The sequence below is a fragment of the Cricetulus griseus genome, chromosome 5, assembly GCF_003668045.3.
Source record: "Cricetulus griseus strain 17A/GY chromosome 5, alternate assembly CriGri-PICRH-1.0, whole genome shotgun sequence".
Classification (NCBI taxonomy): Eukaryota; Metazoa; Chordata; class Mammalia; order Rodentia; family Cricetidae; genus Cricetulus; species Cricetulus griseus.
The window spans coordinates 81,494,411-81,514,238 of NC_048598.1; the positions used below are offsets into that span (position 1 = coordinate 81,494,411).

The 19,828-nt window shown below is 33.4% G+C and overlaps 1 protein-coding gene across 1 annotated transcript in view; it reads right to left on the bottom strand.

The window, feature by feature from the left end:
• The window catches only part of Cdh19 (cadherin 19), an 86,794-nt gene extending 80,093 nt beyond the window's left edge, over positions 1-6,701 (bottom strand). Inside the window, exons 1-2 of the mRNA XM_027418129.2 lie at positions 6,510-6,701; positions 1,969-2,260 (exon numbers count right to left, since the gene is read on the bottom strand). Coding sequence (XP_027273930.2) covers positions 1,969-2,260; positions 6,510-6,701 — 484 coding nt within the window. The remainder of the gene's footprint in view (positions 1-1,968; positions 2,261-6,509) is intronic.
• Between the last annotated feature and the right edge of the window lie 13,127 nt (positions 6,702-19,828).

Consider the following 19,828-nt stretch of genomic DNA (forward strand, 5'->3'; position numbering starts at 1 on the left):
TAGTTGTCTAGCTGACATTCATGGTCAATTAGCATTTATAGACTAATTCCTGGACCTTCTGACTTTCAGAGTTTCCATGAAGAAGTCAGGTGCCATTCTGATAGGTTTGCCTTTATATATTACTTGGCCTTTTTTCCTTTGGTGCTCTTAATATTCTTTCTTTATTATGTATGTTTGGTGTTTTGATTATTATGTGATGAAGGGACTTTTTTGTGATCCAGTTGCTTTGGTGTTCTCTAAGCTTCTTGTACTTTTATAGGCATGATTTTCTTTTGGTTGGGAAAGTTTTCTTCTATGATTTTGTTGAATATGTTTTTGCACAATTGAGTTAGGTTTCTTCACCTTATTCTATACCTATTATTATTAGGTTTGGTCTTTCCACAGTGGCCCATATTTGCTGGATATTTTGTGTTAAGGATTTGTTAAACTTAAGAGTTTCTTTGGGCAATGTTTCTAATTCCTCTTGGGTATCTTCAACACCTGAGATTCTCTCTTCCATATCTTGTAATCTGTTGGTTATGCTTACATCTGTACTTCCTGATTATTTACCTAGCTTTTCTTTTTCAAGAATTCCCTCATTCTGTGTTTTCTTATTGTCTCTATGTCAGTATTCAAGCCTTGAACTGTTTGAATTTGTTCCTTTACTTGTTTAGTTGTTTTTTCCCCTTGGCTTTCCTTGATTTCTTTAAGAGATTTGTTTATTTCTTAGATACTTTTGTTTGTCTTTTCCTCCAATTCTTGTCCTTTTTGTTTGTATTTTCTTCCAATTCTTTAAGAGATTTTCTCATTTCCACTTTGAAGCTCTCTATCATTTTCATAAACATGTTTTATGATGATTCTCTTCTGTTTTATCTGCATTGGAATTTTCAGTTCTTGTTGATGTAGAGTCCTAGACTCTGATGGTGTCATATTGGTCTCTCTGTTTTGAATGTGTTTTTATTATATCATCTTATCATCCCTTCTTCCAGTGGATATTGGTGGTGTCTCTCACTCTCCTGGTGGGTACTGGTTTTAGGTTCTCTGCAAGAGAGGTCAGGGAGGTCCAATGTTCCAGTGGCTCTCCCTGTGAGTGCAGGCAGAAGTAGTACTTCCATGTTGTCAGACTCTAGATGGTTTGGCCTCCTGGGAAGGGTCTACTATACAGGCAGAAGTCCCTGATTCAGGAAACTCTAAGGAGAGTGATGGGAAGGAAGGCTAGAGAAAGGACCATACCCACCCCTCCAGGTGGGTGTAGGCATGACTAGGACAAAGATATTTTTCATCTACAAAGTAGCTGATAATTTTGTCTCATCTCTTATTCATTTGACAAATTGATGACTTTAACTGTAATAACATTTAAGACAAACTTGAAATGAACAAAGCTGCATTTAAATTATTAAGCAATCTTATTTTTATATTCCTTGTTTTTCATTACTGTAGTATTGTTGTATAAATTATTTTCTATAATTAATTATGCATGCATCATGAAATTTATTAATCCATCAAATATACACATCAAAACTTTTAAATGTAATTTGTTGAATTACAGGAAAATTAATTTGTAATAGGGAGTGAGAAATAAGAAGAAATTGATCTTTACCTCAAGTCCACTTGTATGTTCAAGTTGGAAATTCAGATATTAATGCATCTAACAAATACCAGTATTATATATAATGAAGTTTTTACATACACACAGTGCAAAAAGCAAGAAATAAAACCATCATATTAGACCATAGAAGTTCAAACAATTCTGAAACAATAATAAATAAAGAACTAATTAGATTTCATTAGGAAGTAGTTTATAATTTTTCTTCTAATTTTACCTTGTAAAATGTTATATTTTATGTAATTTTGCAAATATTTCACTTAAAATTTCATCACAGGAAAGGTTAATTTGGAAATTAAAGCTGTGTTCTACCAAACATATACTTGAAATTTTACATCAGTGTAATTGTTAATAAAGCTCCATTATAAATTATTATGCAATACCTTCTGGAGACATCTCTGGTATTGTGGCCTCATAAGGTTCATCGAGGAATTTGGGTTCATTATCATTGATATCCAAAACTCTGATGACAAACTCAGACTCAGGTTCCACAGCCTTTCCAGTGGTCACATCTATTACTTGTGCTCTCAGGAAGTACAGGGATTTTTCCTCTCTATCAAGCTTTTTTATGGCAAATATGTCACCTGTTCGTTCATCAATGCTGAAGCTTCCAGCTCCTGTCCCGAGTAATTTGTATTGGAAAGAGTTGTTTCCATTGTCCAAGTCAGATCTCAGCTGCAAGTAATGATATACAAGTCAATTTCCAGACATATGGGAAATTCAGTTTTGTATTCATGATTTTCAAGTATTTTACACAGTATCAAATGAAAAATTGTATGCAATTCCTTTTTACTAGGTTTTGATTTTTTGAGACCTGGTTTCGTTGTGTACTCCTGTATACACAACCATGCTCCAGCTTCTCTGTAACTTCCTCTATAGACAATATATTCTTTGAACTCAGATATTCACATGCGTCGACTTTCCCAGTGCTTGGCTTAAATGCATGAGCCATAACCACCCCATTTATAATAATTCATCATATCAAGAGGTAAAATATTAGCATCAGATGAATATCCATGTCTGGCAGTGAAGAGGATCCTAATTTCCAATATAGTGAAGTTGCAAAATAATATTACTTAAAAATTAAGTTTAATTTGTTTAGAATTATTTAGAGACTAATTATAATCACACTATTTATAGTTAGCCTCATTATAGCTTATTATTATTTATAATTAGACTAATTAAAATACCAAATACTTCTAATTAGTTTACTCTAATTAGTTTCGAAGTTTAGGGCTAGAGAGATGGCTCAATATTTTAGAGCACTAGCTGCTCTTCCATAGGACTGCATTCAAAGCCCAGCACCCAAGTGGTGGTTCACAATGGTCTTTAAAGCTGGTTAATGGATATCCAACAACCTCACACAGAATTACACAAAGGGAAAATATCAATGGACATGAATTAAAAATAAATTTCATTGTTTCGTGTTTTGGTGGCTAGCTTCTTGAGCTCCTTATATATTTTGGGAATCAGTCCTCTATCAGATGAGAGATAGGTGAAGATCTTTTCCCATTCTGTGGGTGATCATTTTGTCTTAATGACTGTGTCCTTTGCCTTGCAGAAGCCTCTCAGTTGCAGGAGGTCCCATTTATTAATTACAGATCTCAATCTCTGTGCTACTGGCATAATGTTCAGGAAGGCGACTCCTGTGCCAATTTGTTCAAGAGTAATTCCAACTTTCTCTTCTATAAGATTCAGTGTGGCTGGATTTATGTTGAGATCTTTGATCCATTTGCTCTTAAGTTTTGTGTATGTTGACAGAATGGATCTATCTGCAATTTTCTGCATGTCCGTATCCAATTGTACCAGCACCATTTGTTGAAGATGCTATCTTTTTCCATTGTATAAATTTAGCACCTTTGTAAAAAATAAGGTGTTCATAGGTTCGTGGATTAATATCAGGGTTTTCAATTCAATTCCATTGGTTATCAGTCTATTTTGTGCCAATACCAAGCTGTTTTCAGAACTATGGCTCTATAGTAGAGCTTGAAGTCAGGGATGGTGATGCTTCTAGAAGATACTTTATTGTAAAGAGTTGTTTTGGCTATCCTGGGTTTTTTATTTTTCCATGTAAAGTTGAGTATTGTTCTTTCAAGGTCTGTGAAAAACTATGTTGGGATTTTAATGGGGATTGCATTGAATCTGTAGATTGCTTTTGGCAGGATTGCCATTTTTACTATGTTAATTCTACCTATCCAAGAGCATGGGAGATCTTTCCATTTTCTGGTATCTTCTTTAATTTCTTTCTTTAAAGTCTCAAAGTTCTTATTGTACAGGTCTTTCACTTTTTTGGTTAGTGTTACCCCAAGATATTTTATGTTGCTTGTGGATATTGTGAAAGGTTATGTTTCCCTGATTTCTTTCTCATTGGATTTATCATCTGTATATCATAGGGCTACTGATTTTTTTGAGTTAATATTGTATCCTGCTACAGTGGTGAAGGAGTTTATCAACTGTAGGAGTTCATGATAGAGTTTTTTGGGTCACTAATATAGACTATCATGTCATCTGCAAATAGTGAAAGTTTGACTTCTTCCTTTCCGATTTGTATCCCTTTGATCCCCTTTTCTTGTCTTATTGCTCTAGCTAGAACTTCAAGTACAATATTGAAGAGATATGGAGACAGTGGACAGCTTTGTCTTGTTCCTGATTTTAGAGGAAATGCTTTGAGTTTCTCTCCATTTTGTTTGATGTTGGCTATTGGTTTGGTGTATAGTTCGTTTGTCATGTTTAGATATGTTCCTGTTATTCCTGTTCTCTCCAAGATCTTTGTCATGAAGGGATGTTGGATTTTGTCAAAGGCTTTTTCAGCATCTAGTGAAATGATCATGTGTTTTTTCTTTTTCAGTTTGTTTATATGGTTGATTACTTTGATGGATTTTTGTATGTTGAACCATCCTTGCATGCCTAGGATGAAGCCTACTTGATCATGGTGGATGATTTTTCTTATATGTCTTGGATTCGATTTGCCAATATTTTATTGAGTATTTTAGCATCGATGTTCATGAGGGATATCAGTCTGTAGTTCTCTTTCTTAGTCATATCTTTGTGTGGCTTGGGTATCAAAGTGATTTTAGCCTCATAGAAAGAGTTTGGCGATATCCCATCTGCTTCTACTGTGGGGAACTGTTTGAGGAGTACTGGAATTACCTCTTGTTGGAATTTCTGGTAGAATTCAAATTCTGAAGTGAAGGCATCTGGCCCTGGGCTTTTTTTGGTTGGGAGGCTTTTAATGACTGCTTCTATTTCATTAGGAACCCTTATAGGTCGATTTAAACTGCTTATCTGATCTTGGTTTAATTTTGGTAAGTGATATCTATCCAGAAAACTGTCCATTTCCTTTAGATTTTCGAATTTTTTGGAGTACAGGTTTTCAAAGTATGACCTGAAGATTCTCTGGATTTCCTCAGTGTCTGTTGTTATATCCCCCTTTTCATTTCTGATTTTGTTAATTAGCATGCTGTCTCTCTTTGCCTTTTGGTTAGTTTGGCTAGAGGTTTGTCTATCTTGTTGATCTTCTCAAAGAACCAACTCTTTGCTTCATTGATTCTTTGTACTGTTTTCCTAGTTTCTACTTTATTGATTTTGGCCCTCAGGTTGATTATTTCCTGGCATCTACTCCTCCTTGGTGAGTTTGCTTCTTTTTGTTCTAAAGCTTTCAGTTGTTCTGTCAAATCTCTACATCGTTTGAAATTATTTAGAAAGAAATCATTTTAAAATATTTGGAAGGTTTTTTTATTATGTGGGTTAAAATAATAATGTGTCTGTGGATGGCTAAATGGTTTAATGTGTGTTTTCCTCATTGAGAGGACCTTTTATTCAGTTCCCAAAAGTTGGCTCAAAGTAGTCTTTAAAATGAGTTAGGGATGATGACTTCTGACACCCACAGCCTCCATACATGCATATGATATATATATATATATATATATATATATATATATATATATATATATCTTCCTTAGAAATATTTATAAATATCACTTTAAACTTGACTAAGAATATAATACCAAGAAGCCCTCATTTATGTGTCATACCCATGTAGGTTGCTTGCCAGCAGACATCATAAAAAATAAAAATATTTTTAAAAAATAGCATTAGTGGCTGGCACACACAGCAAGAATTTTAATATGTGTGGTTGAATACATAATGTGGCTAGGATACATAATGTGTTCACCGACTGTGAAGACCAGGCTAACTAACAATTCATTCTCCCAAACGAACTGAATAAAGTTAAGTAAGTGAATTCTGAGTGCTTTACATTTTGAATCTAATTATATTTTACTGCCACCTAGCTAGCAGGTAACTTATTTCAGTATATCTATCTTAAAGCAAGAGAGTTACATAGAAGGGGATGCTATTGCAATTACCTTTGTTTAAATTCAATTGGAAATAATAAAAACAAATATAAAGATTGGAAAGATTTTTGGCTCATTAAGGAAAAGTTCCTTAAATATAATTCTCCAATAAAGAGAAAATAATGACCCTTTGCTCCTGAACTTCACTAATTAAATGGTGTGTGTAGGCTCATGAAATTCTGTAACTGGTAATACAGATGCTATTAATATAATTAATTATATATGAATGAAGATAAGCCAACATATCAGTACATGAACATGAATAGTTCTAACAAATGATATTTGACTCTGTGGATTCTTGGATCCATTTCCACAAATAGCATCTTTATATTGCTCAATGTTGATAAATGATGTAACACATTCATGGAAAGACAGAAAGAGAAATTTGAAAACTGGACTTCCCTCTTCAAGATTGAGTGGGTGTTTGCAAATCCAAATTAATTATTGTGCTTGTGTTTAGTAGATTCTAATGGCTCTCTTAAATATATGCAAATCATCAGACTTTACTAACATATTCACATAAAATCTTTAAAAAGCCATCTACCATAATTCTTTCAGAAAATAAGTACCTGTCCAACATGTTGTCTAGTAGTCATTTCTTCTGGTACAACAAATTGGTTCCATACCCAGCCACGCTTAGCTCTTCCAGGAGATAGGGCTGCTCTCTGAGCCCTCCCAGGTTGCAAGTTCTCAGCAACTTTAAAGCAACACCAGAGGAGAGCAATGACCAATATCCAGTGTTTCAGTAAGCAGCAATTCATTGTTATGTGTATTTTGATTCCAACCATTATTCTACAGAAGAATAGGAATGATGCAAACAAACTGTGTTTGTTTCTCAATATTCCTTTTATAATATTAAGTATCCTGTATATTCCTAAAACATAGAAAACAGGAAAAAACAACAACCTTTACTCACATAATTACTAAAAAACAGGTTACAAAACTTGCAGCTTGGAATAAGGGAATAAAACAGACATTTAATTTATCTTCCAATTAAGCTAGTTAATTGTATTTTGTAGCCCAGCAATGATCTAATTGTAATACTATAAATTTCAGCTCAAGCACCATTTGTTTTAAACTGCACTCATAAATCTGCCTGAAGGTTGCAGTACTGCTTTAACAATCTCTTTGATTGACAGCTGACATTGAGGTAGATCCAATTTTATTATCATTTAACTGATTTAGTTCATTCTTTATTTCTATGTCAGAAAAACTCCTGCCAACTCATTAATACAACAGCAAGCCATGAGAAAATAATACCAGTCTCCTCCATTTATTTGGTAGAAATAAGATTTATCTTATATTCTCATCATGATATAATACTAAATAAATGAATAAAAAATAAGTTTCTACTTAAAACCTGAGAGATTTATGAATTAGTGAGACTGATTTTATAAAGCACCTTTAATAAAAAGGCAGTGCAAAGTTATCTACTCTTTGAAAATTAAATAGCTAGGGGTTATAAAGATGGCTCTGTAGTTGAACATGAAATAATAAGGGAAAACATTCTCTTCAAATAAATAATATCAAGCAAATGACATTGTAGACAAATTATAAGCTAATGGAACAGAAGAAATATATAAATTGAAAGTTGAATATGAAGGCTATTGTCCGTTAACTACTAAAACACTCTCTAGCCTACTTCCACTCTTCAGAACCCTTTTGGCCTGAGCCTATTTTCGGCAACTCTGACACAACAGCCACTTTCCCCTTTCCTACATCTGCAGAACATCTGCATAGCAGTTTCAGGAATCCAAATCGTAGTTACTCTTTTGGCTTTCTTGACCGAATGTACAGTAGTAAATTCATATAAGAGTTTAACAAGATGATGAACAGAAAACTCAGAGAATCCCAGGTTATAAACTGTTCTGCATCACATTGCTGCTAAGAATACTATAAATTAATTTTTGAACTTCTTTAGAGAAAATATTTAGGTCTTTGGCTATAGTTAAATATGGTTGTTGCAAAACAAACCAGAAAGAATACAAGGACTCTGTGATTTCCCATAGTCCTTTCAAGCAGCTGAATGTTTTATTATGTATTTATGTAATGAAGGGCAAAAAGAAATTCAGCTTTGGGAATACTAGGATGAATTTCACCCTCTGATTGAAGTTTCAAACATTGTTTTATTCTATTGAAAAGTGTGTGTGTGTTTGTGTGTGTGTGTGTGTGTGTGTGTGTGTGTGTGTGTGTGTGTGTGATATTCAACCAAGAAATCTAGTACATGATAAACATTGAATTATCACTGCTGAGCTACAATCCAGTCCCTAACTGAATGGGTGATACATAGATAGACAGAAGAATAGATAGATAGATAGATAGATAGATAGAGGATAGATGATAAATAGATACAATAGATCTGATAGAAAGAATAACTATAGGTAAGGGGTGGGTATGAATAATTAGATTTTGCATTATTTGAAATTATCATGACAGCTAATATGAAAATAAAATTGTCATATTTGAGTATACCTCTTTTCTCTTAAGTCTATATTTTGATACATTGTGTGAATTCAATTTTTATTTTGTTTATTACTTAAAATATTTGATTGTTGTGTAGTGTGAGTGTGTGTGTGTGTGTGTGTGTGTGTGTGTGTGTGTGTGTGTGTGTGTCAGTGCATGCATGCACATACCAAAGCACAAATGGAAAACTGAAAAATTTTTGGTGTGAAGTCTCTTCTTCAGTGATGGTTAGTAGGAATCAACTCATATAATCATGTTTCATGTCAGGTTGTTCTTTCTCCTAAGCAATTTTGACATCATCTATTAATCATTACCTTCCTTGAACAGTTTATTAAAATGAAATTAATTTTTGTATCATAGTATATCAATTGTAAGTATAGAACAAAAATTAAAATTCACTAAAATTTCAGAATTCAGAATAAGATGTTAGGACAACCAAATTCATCAGGTGTTAAAATTTAAAATATTCAGGCATTTTGGAATCAGGATTGAAATATGTTGAGATGGAGCATTTTGTTGAACTTCTTTTTTTGCAATTTCTTTTGATATTTTTATATTAGTTTTCTTCCTACCTGTGTGATGAACAAAGATTAATTCAACCTATAATTTTTAAGATATTCTCAATTTCAATACCTGTGTCCCTCTGCCAAGATTTGATATTTTTTAACCATGAATATTCCATGTAAATACCAGAGGCCTGACAAATTAACACTTATTTTCTTGTAAAATAATCAGAGTGAATTAGGTCAGTCTCATAATTATAAACACCATTTTGTACATTTGTATTGATAAGATGTTACAGATAAATACCTTTATGCAGGTGCTAATACCATACCATCTAGGGGAAAAGGAAATAATAGAAACAGATTCAGTAAGGGAGTGTGTTGTACTGTTGAGGAATTTATTCAAATTTCATTCTTTATGCACAAAAATATCATAATATAGCCCAAAATATATAATATAAATCATTTAATATATGAGGATATAGCCTAGAATATATGTTACTATATTTATAGGTATTGTACTAATGATAATTTTCCTTTTGTGTCTGAGCCTATGTTTTATTAAAATTCTTTATAATAAACAGGTTTAATTGTTATACAAATCATAACAATTAAATCACAGCAGATATTCTGTAGTTCTATTCCATTATTGCATGTTCCAGTCCCCATCCCTGTATGTTACAGTGAGTATTGTGAGGGTGTGACTTTGAATATAATATTTACTTGGAGATTAATGTAATTTTTTTTTGTTTTTCCAGACAGGGTTTCTCTGTAGCTTTGGAACCTGTCCTGGCACTTGCTCTGTTGACCAGGCTGGCCTTGAACTCACAGAAATCCACCTCCCTCTGCCTCTCTAGTGTTTGGACTAAATGTTTGCACCACCATACCTGGCAAGATTAATGTATTTTTAGAGGAATAATTATTTAAGAATTACCTAGACAATGCAATTTCAAAATTTACTAATTAAGGTTAAATAGTTCAGTGAAAAAGTTGTGAAATATAAAAATAATGTAAGAAGCTTAGAAAATCAAATGCATTTCATAAGATATAAGATAGTACTTGAAAAATTTATAGAATTATACAATCAGCAGTTCACTCAGTAAACAAATATCTTTGACCCTTTATACAGACCTCAGCCTAATCTTGTTAAAGTCCATTAATAAAGCTCATACTATCAATTTTCTTCTGAAAATCAAAAGGAAAATTTTAGTATACAAGTATATCTTACTAAAAGCAAACATGTGGAAAACAAAATATCCATTGGAAAGAGGAAGTGATTTCTTTTTAACCAGAAAAAAATAGGAATAATAACCCCAAAGTGTTATTTTCAAAAAGGATAGAGGAAAAAAAAACTATAATAAAAAAATCAGAAAGCAAATGTTGGAAACTTTATTCATCAGAGCAATTACACTATGAAAACATTAAAGAAATCTTTAAAGGAATAACATTTAAATCCATATAAAATAAAGAGTGTGTTCTGGCTGGTTATGTGTGTCAATTTGACACAAGCTAGAGCATCAGAGAAAGGATTAGGAACTGTGTCGACCCAGAAGTAAAGCATTTTCTCATTAAGTGATCACTGGGAGAGTGTTCAGCCCATGCTGCATGGTGCCATCGCTGTGCTGGTAGTCGTAGGTTTTATAAGAAAGCAGACTGAGGAAGTCATGAGAAGCAAGTAAGCAGCAATTCTCCATTGCCTCAGCATCATTTCTTTCCTCCTGAAAACTGTACTATTTCAGTTTCTGTCCTGAATTTCTTCAGTGATGAACAGCAATGCTGAGCCGTAGCCCAATAAACCCTTTTCACCCCAATTTGTTTTATGGTCCTGTTGTTTCTTTCAGTGATAAAAACCTTAACTAAGACAGAGTGAAAGAGAAATATTATGTATTGGGTTAAATGAAACAACATTTTCTTCATAAGCATTTTTGATAAATTTGTTATCTGTGCATTAGTATTATTGTTCTGGGACACATAGGAAATGAAAAACCAGAATTCTTACAGATACTGACAAAAACAATGAGACAAAATTGTGATGTATTTGCCTGTCAACCCCTTTCATTGCAGTTAAAGAGACAAGCAGTGTGGGAGGCCAAGAATGGACAAATCACTAGTTCAGACAAAGAACAATGAACAGAAGGCCAATGGTTAAACACATCATTGCTTTTCACAGGGAAAAATAGATTTTTATACATACCAATATAATGGTAGTTAGAGATTGATACAAAACTCTAAGGTAAATTCTTTTGACCTTGAATAGCACAGATACTACTATAGGAGAAAAGGAAATGTCCTAAAAGTTATCAGACTTCTAATTCTGCTGTTAAATTCATAACTTTCTACTTGCATCATAACTAAATATGAATTCAATCAGAATAATAGGAAAACAAGTGAACAGGCATATATTCCATTATATATGTAAATGGGCAACTGAGGGGTTTTTTGTTCTTTGTCTTTGTTTTTTGGTGTTTTTTTTTTCTTTTGCCTTATTTTCATTTATTTTTATGTAACAAAGCTTTAGTGTGTATAACAAGTAGACCCTGAACTTGACATCATCCTGTCTCAGTCTGTGGCATCCTAGTAATTATAGAAAAATACAACAACAGGCATTCAATGGGAAAGTGATTAATAACAGGGATTCAAAAGGCAACTGTTTTATAACAGGGATTCAAAAAAGGCAACCAATTTATTACAGGGATTCAAGAGGCTAAGAGTCAACAGAGGAAAAGTGATGTTGGAGGCAAAAGCCCTGAGTTCACTTGGGAACAAATCGAAACAAAAGAACAGTGTTGTTGTCAGTTCTCTTTTTAACACTTTTTAACAAATGAGAGTAATATACATTCATAGTGTACAGAAGGATTTTTCCACAGTGCTGGGCTTCATATTTTGTCACATATAAAGTGACAAATAATGACAAATTTAAGAATAAATCTTTGTTATGTGATTAAATGATTTTTTGTAGATAAGGGATTCTCTGTCTTTCCTGAAACTTGCTCTGTATGCCATACTGCCCTCAAATTCAAAGATCTGCCTCCCCCTACCCCTGCTCAGCTGAATAACTCTTACAAACATGAAAATCATATCTGTTAAAATTGGTAAATTTAACAGCATTCTCAAAGTTGTACTCTTATTTTCTAGTGATACTCCTTTTCACAATAGAAGTGTAACGAACAGTTTAAAACTTAGTAGATTAAAATGAAACAGTTTATTATCTGCCATTTCTGTGGATCCAAATTTCAAACGGAGCTTCACTGAACCAAACTCCAAGCTTCTGGAAAGGAAAACCCTTCCTTAAAAGTGTCCAATACCCAAGCTATTTTCAAATGATTGTCTTCTGGGGCTCCTGAGCCCATTCAATGCCCCAGCAGAGTACCACCAGATCTTTCTTAATATACCTGCCTATTGCCTTCTAGTGCTATGTGAAATTTCCCTCTGCCTTCTTATTTCAGTGAAACATTATATTGTATTTTATTTTCCTATCACGGCATTCCAAAGAAAAATTGTTGTACCATAATGGTAGTATTCATAATATTCAGGGATTGTGACCTCAAATATTTTGGCCACCATTATATATCCTACAAGAAATACTAATTGATAAAGACAAGTCACAGACTGACTGCAAAGGTTTGGGGATTATATTTATGAAAAAGAAATGTATGTAGTATATTACAGTGTTGAAAATTCAATTGAAAGTGTCATTATAAACTGTGGTATGGAAAAGCATTGGAACAAAGTTTTATGAATGTATCTATGACAAATACATTATAAAATAATCAGCATCTTGACATAGTAATATTTCAAACTAACATAGCATTAGGTACTACTGCAATTCGAATGGTAACAAAACGTTAACAATTCTGTGTCTAAAAGCAGGTAAATGAGTATCCATATATCTCCTACCCTGGTGCTGATGGTGAGAAAAAAATAGATTATTTAGGTAAATATTCCTTTAATTTACTAATGTTTGAACATAACTACTCTTTATTTAACTTAATTCATTTGTATTTATGTGTGTTTTTGAGAAGGATTCTCTCTACATAGTCTTAACCTTCTTGCAACTCAATATATACTCCAGGATGACATTGAATTTTCAAAGATCTACCAGCCTCTGACTCCCAAATGTTCTGATTAAAATGTGCCATCATATCTGAATGGATGCAACCATTTAACTGTGTAAAATTAAAACTTTTATATACATAAAGACATGTGAATGAGGGTTCAAGCAAAGAAAACAATGCAAAACAAAATAAAACAAAAACAAAAAATGTTCAAATGATAACAGTACAGTGTTTTGCAATCTTGTTATACAATTCAATATTATAGGAGGAATGGTTATTTTTATTGAAATTGATCATTTTCTCTTACAATATATCCCAACCATATTTTCCCCTCCTTTACTACTCCTAGATTAGCCTGTCCCCTTCACCCAAATTCCTTACCCTCTGCTTCCTCTTCAGAAAGGAGCAGGCCTCCAAGAGACAACAACCACACACACACACACACACACACACACACACACACACACACACACACAAAGACAAAAGGAGACACAATAAAACAAGGCCAATCCCTCATATCAAGATTGAACAGTGTAACTAAATAGGAGGAAAGAGGTTTCAAGGGTCAAATACAAACTCACTCCATTGGGAGTCATAAAATAAAATGAAGTTATACATCCAAAACATATTCACAGAAAAACAATTCCAGACACATGCAGGCCTCATTATTGCCTCTCCAATCCTTGTGAGCACATATGACATATATGAACACTTGAACTCTATTTCCTATGACTGCTAAAGTCTTCTTCCTCCTCCTTAGGGTTCCCCCTATTTTTAAGGTGAGGAACTCAGTAGAGACTTCCAGTTTAGAATCTGTCTGCATAATGTCTGGATGTTACTCTCTGTACCTGCTCCCATATGCTGCAGGATGAAGCATTTCTAATTATTCCTGGACAAGTTGACAAGTCATTTATCTATGAGTATAGGGGAATTTTTTTCTGACAGTATTGTTTCTACTTCTACACTTTATATCCAGGCCATGCAGGCTCTGGTTGCTAGACATTAAGGGTGTAAGTGTCATGGGCTTCCTCTTGAAGCAGGGTTCTCAAGTTGAGCAAATATTGTTTGGCTACTCCCACAAGTTCTATTTCATCATTAGCCAAGATCCTCTTGTAGGTGGGATGGATTTTAGGTCAAGGGATTTGTGGCTGGGTTGGTATCCAGGTTTAGCTATTAAAATATTTTGTGGTATGAATGTGAGAGAGAATCTGATACATGTCTGTAGTACTTAAGCGTACTTCTATATGCTTGTATGTAGCTCACAGTTAAACTAACAGTGGCCTGTCTTTTCATTCTTCATTTATTCCCTTTAGATAGGTATTTCATAGTACATCAGCAATCCTTAGGTTTTTTTTTCTTTCTTTCTTTGTTTCTACTGAGTATGACATACCAGCTTTTTACACAGATGGTTGGAATTTTAAGACAAGTACTTATGCTTGGGACAGTAAGCATTATTACCCATCACTCCAATCTGATGCCCTTTTTGACACTGCAGCATATGCATTCAGTGCTTGAATGATATCATAGCACATAAAGGAACAGGTAATTCCATTTCATTGTTAGTGTTGAATTCACAACATGGACACTTTATCCATGAGGATGAACAAGCAGTGCACTTGAGGCACTAGGCATGGTCAATATTGATGGTGAAAAGCTGGCTAAGATTACAACACAGAATCCAGATGTAACATAACCTGAAAAAGTATAATTTTCTTAAATCTACTTGTCATTATTCCCCTCTTCTACAAACTTTCAAAAATATATATTCCCCCAGTATAATACATTTAATCATTTGTAAAGATAAATGAAATTGGTAAATCAGTTGAGCAGGAAACAAGTGTATAAAACATATAAACATAAAATTACTATATCATTTATTCATTAAATCTGGTCCCTGAAAAAAATTTGTATGATAAATGACATACAAAATGATTTCTTATTTTAGGTTAAAAGTTGTATTCTCATTCTGAAAGGAATTTATGGCATAGTGTGACCTATCTATAACACTAACATATATATGTAAAGCATGTCACAAGACATGTCAAATGGTTTTACTTAATACCTACTGACTCTAGAGTTATAATCTTCAACCTTAAAATAGTGAAATATACTCTCAAAGGCGTATCAGGAAAGAAAAAGGGCCAAAGATAGTTTTATGTGGAGAAAAAATACACATTGTGTTCATGTGTTCCATGTGTTCTAACTGGTCTTAATAATAAAAGCCAGGGACCAGACATCAGGGTCAATACTGAAATATCAGAGAAAAAAATGAGAAAGCCACCGCCAACTCTAACTTTGCTAACTCCTCAGCTGAAAAATGGCTGAACTCCTTTCTCAACCCACCTTATATTCCTCTCTAACTCAGAAGAATCAAAAGAAAATGAACTTAAATATAACTTTATGAGGATTATAGAGACCCTTAAAGAGGAAATAAAAAAATCCCTTAAATAAATGGAGGAAAAGGCAAACAAGAAAATGCAAGAAATCAATAAATCATTTAAAGCCAAGAAAAAGCAAACAAAGGTGTGAAACAAACAGTTCAAATTGTTCAAGAGTTGAAAAGTGAAACAGAGGAAATAAGGAAAACAGAAACTAAGGGAATTCTGGAAATGAAAATCTGGGTAGACAAATAGGAACTACAGATGTAAGTATAACAAACATTATACAAAAGATTAAACAGAGACCAGGAGTTGCAGATATGTTAGTGGAAATAGATTCATTGGTCAAAGAAAATGATAAATACAACAAATTCTTAATGTATAACATCCAGGAAATCTGGGACATTATGAAAAAACAAAATCTGAGAATGATAGTTATACAAAAAGTAGAATTCCATCTCAAAGGCACAGAAAATATATTCAAATAATGTTCCCACTCTAATGAAAGATAAGCCTATGATAGTTCAAGAAGCTCACAGAACACCAAATAGACTCTAACGAAAACAAATGCCCACATGCCACATAATAATCAAAATGCTAAACATGAAGGATAAAGAAAGAATATTAAGAGCTGCAAAAAGAAGATCAATTAACAAAAAAGGCAAACTATTCAGAAGTATACCTTACTTCTCAATGTAAACTCAAAAAGCCAGAATGTCCTGGACAGATGTGATGTAGACACTAAAAGACTATAAATGCCAGCCCAAACTACTATACCCAGCAAAGTTTTCAATCACCATAGATGGAGAAAACAATATATTAGATGAAAAAATAGATTTAAGCAAAACACATCCATGAATCCTGTCTTACAGAATGTATTAGAAGGAAAACTATAACACAAGGAAGTTAGGTTCACTCATGAAAACACACAAAACAGATATCCTCACACCAGCACACACCAAAGAAAGGAAACCCACAAACACTAGCATTTAAACAATGAAATTGTTAATCCCTGATCATAATATCTCTTAATATCAATGGACTCAATTAACCTATTAAAAGACACGGGCAAACAGAATGTATAGGAAAATAGAATCCATATTTCTGCTGCATGTAAGAAACATACCTCCCCCTGAAAGACACACAATAATTCACAGTATAGGTTTGCGTAAATATTTTACAATCAAATGGACATAAGAAACAAACTGGTATAATGATGCTAATATCTAACAAAATAGATTTCAAACAAAACTTGCTCAAAATATAGAGGATACTTCATGCACACCACATGAACAATACATAAAGATTATCAACTTAATTATGAACATCTATGCCCTAAGTAAAAGTGCACCTAAACATGCAAAAGAAAAATGAACTAATAAAACTGAAATTCCCACATCAAACCCCACACACTAATATAAGTGATTTCACTATTTCACTCTCACCAATGTACAGGTCTGCCAAACAGAACATTAACAGAGAAATAAGAGAACCAACAGATGTCGTGACTGTTATGGACTTAACAGACATTTATAGAACATTTCACCGAAACACAAAAGGACATAACCTCTTCTCAGCACCTCATGGAAACTTCTCTAAAATTGACCACATACAAAATAACAAGCAAACCTCAACAGATACAAAAGATAATTGTAATTCCCCACTTATAGGATCATCAGGGATTAAATTTAGAATTCAACAAAAAACTAATTGTAGAAACCTTACAAACTCATGGAAATTGAACAATGTTCAATTTAACCCCCATCAGGTCAAGCAAAAAAGACAAAATTAGAGATTTCCTAGAATTAAATGAAAATGAATGCACAATATACTCAAACATATGGGATACAATGAAAACGGGGTTAAAAGGAAATTTCATAACACTACATAAATAAAATGAAGAAATTTCACTCTAGATACTTAACAGTACACTTGAAAGCTCTAGAACAAAAAGAAGATGACTCATCCAGAAGGAGTAGATGAGAAGAAATAGTCAAACTGTGGGCTGAAATCAATAAAAATGTACAAAGAAAAGAATCAAAGAAACAAGGAGCTGGTTCTTTAAGAAAATAAGATAGACAAACCCATATCAAATTATTGTAAAGTCAGAAAGAGAATTTCCAAATTAACAAAATTAGAAATGAAAGGGGACATAAGAATAAACACTGAGGAAATCTAAATAATCATCAGGTCTTATTTTGAAAACCTGTGCTCCATAAAATTGCAAAATCTTAAATAACTGGATAATTTTATGGATAGGTACCACAGACCAAAATTAATTCAGGCCATAAAAACAATTTAAATAGACTATAATACCTAAGGAAACAGAAGGAATTAGCAAAAGTCTCCTAAACAAACAAAAAAACTAGTCCAGATGGTTTCACTGTAGAATTCTACCAGAATTTCAAAGAAGAGCTAATACCTAAACTCCTTAAATCTTTCCTCACAATAGAAACAGAAGAAGCATTGCTAAACACCTTTTTTGAGACTACAGTTACCCTGATACACAGATCACAGAAAGACCCAACTAAGAGAACTTGAAATCAATCTCCCTCATGAACATGGATGCAAAAATACTCAATAAAATACTGGTGAACCAAATCCAATAACACATCCAAAAATCACCCATCATGACAAAGTTGGATTCATCCCAGAGATACCATCCCAGGGATGGTTCAAAATATAAAAATCTGTCAATACAATCCAATATATAAATAAACTTAAAGGAAAAAAAAGATGTTCCATCATGTTACATTCTGAAAAGACCTTTGTCAAGATAAATTCTTGGAAATAAAGGGATATAAAGAGTATATTTAAACATAATAAGAGCTATATGCAGTAAGCTGATAGAACAGCCGAAATCAAATTAAAGGGAAAGAAACTCAAAGTGACTACTAAAATCAGGAACAAGTCAAGGCTGTCTACTCTATATATCTATCCAATATAGTAGTAGAATGTCTAGCTAGAGCAATAAGCAACAAATGGAGATCCAAGGAATACAAGTTGGAAAGGAAGAAGTCAAACTTTGGCTATTTGCAGAAAATATTATTGTGTACATAAGTGCCCCAAAATTCACCCAGGGAACTCCTTCATCAGATAAATACCTGAAGTATTGTGTAAGAATACAATATCAACTAAAAAATATTCAAGTAGCCCTCCTATATAAAAATGATAAATGGCTGAGAAAGAAATCAGAGAAATGTTAAACTTTTTCAATAATAGATAACATAAAATATCATTGGGTAACACTAACTAAAGAAATGGAAGACCTGTATGAAAAGATCTATGTGTCTCATTAAAGAAACTGAAAAGGATATAAGAAATTGGAAAGATCTTCCTAGATCATGGATAGGTAAGATCAACATAATAAAAATGACAATCTTACCAAAAGCAATCTACAGATTCAATTCATTCCCCTCCAAAATCCCAACACAATTCTTCACAGAGCTTGAAAGGACAATACTCAACTCTATACAGATAAACAAAAAACCCAGGATAGCCAAAACAATCCTGTACAAGAAAGGAACTTCCAGAGGCATCACTATACATGACTTCAATCTCTACTATAGAGCTATAGCAAAGGAAAGAACTTGGTATGGGTATAAAAAGAGAAAGTTAGAGCAATGGGATTGAATTGAAAATCCTGATATTAATCCACACACCTCAAACACCTGATTTTTGACAAGAAGTTAAATTTATAGATTGGAAAACAGAAAACATCTTAAGCAAATGATGCTGGCAAACTGAGTATCAACATGTAGAAAATTGCAAATAGATCCACATATATATGCATGCACAAAACCCAAAGACCTCAACATAAATCCAGCCACACTGAACATCATAGAAGAGAAAGTTGGAAATAGCCTTGAACATATGGGCACAGGAGAACACATCTTAAATATAACACCAGTAGCACAAAGACTAAAAATCACAATTAATACATAGGACCTCCTGAAACAAAGAAGCTTCTGTAAGGTAAATACTGTCAATAAGACAAAATGGCAATCTACAGGCAAATGGATGGATCTAGAAAAGAAACATTCTGAGTGAGACAGCCCAAACACAGAAAGACATACATGGTATGTATACACTCATAAGCAGATATTAGACATAAAGCAAAGGATATACAGCCTATAATCCAAGACTGAAGATAATCTAGGTAACAAGAAGGACCACCAGAGGGACATACATGAATCCCACTTTGAGCAGAAATAGACAAGAACTCCTGAGAAAATTGGGAGCACAGGGTTGGGGGTGGGTGGTTGCAGAATGAGAAGGGGAAGGGAGAGGGGGACAAGCAGGAGAACATGAGGGAATGTGATGGTTGAGATGGAGGAAGAACAAAGACAGAGAGCAAGGAAAGAAATACCTTGATTGAGGGAGTCATTATGGGGCTAGCAAGAAACCTGGCACTAGAGAAATCCCCAATAATTCACAAGGATGACCCCAGATACCATCATAATTATTGGTGTAGAGGGTACCTAGACTG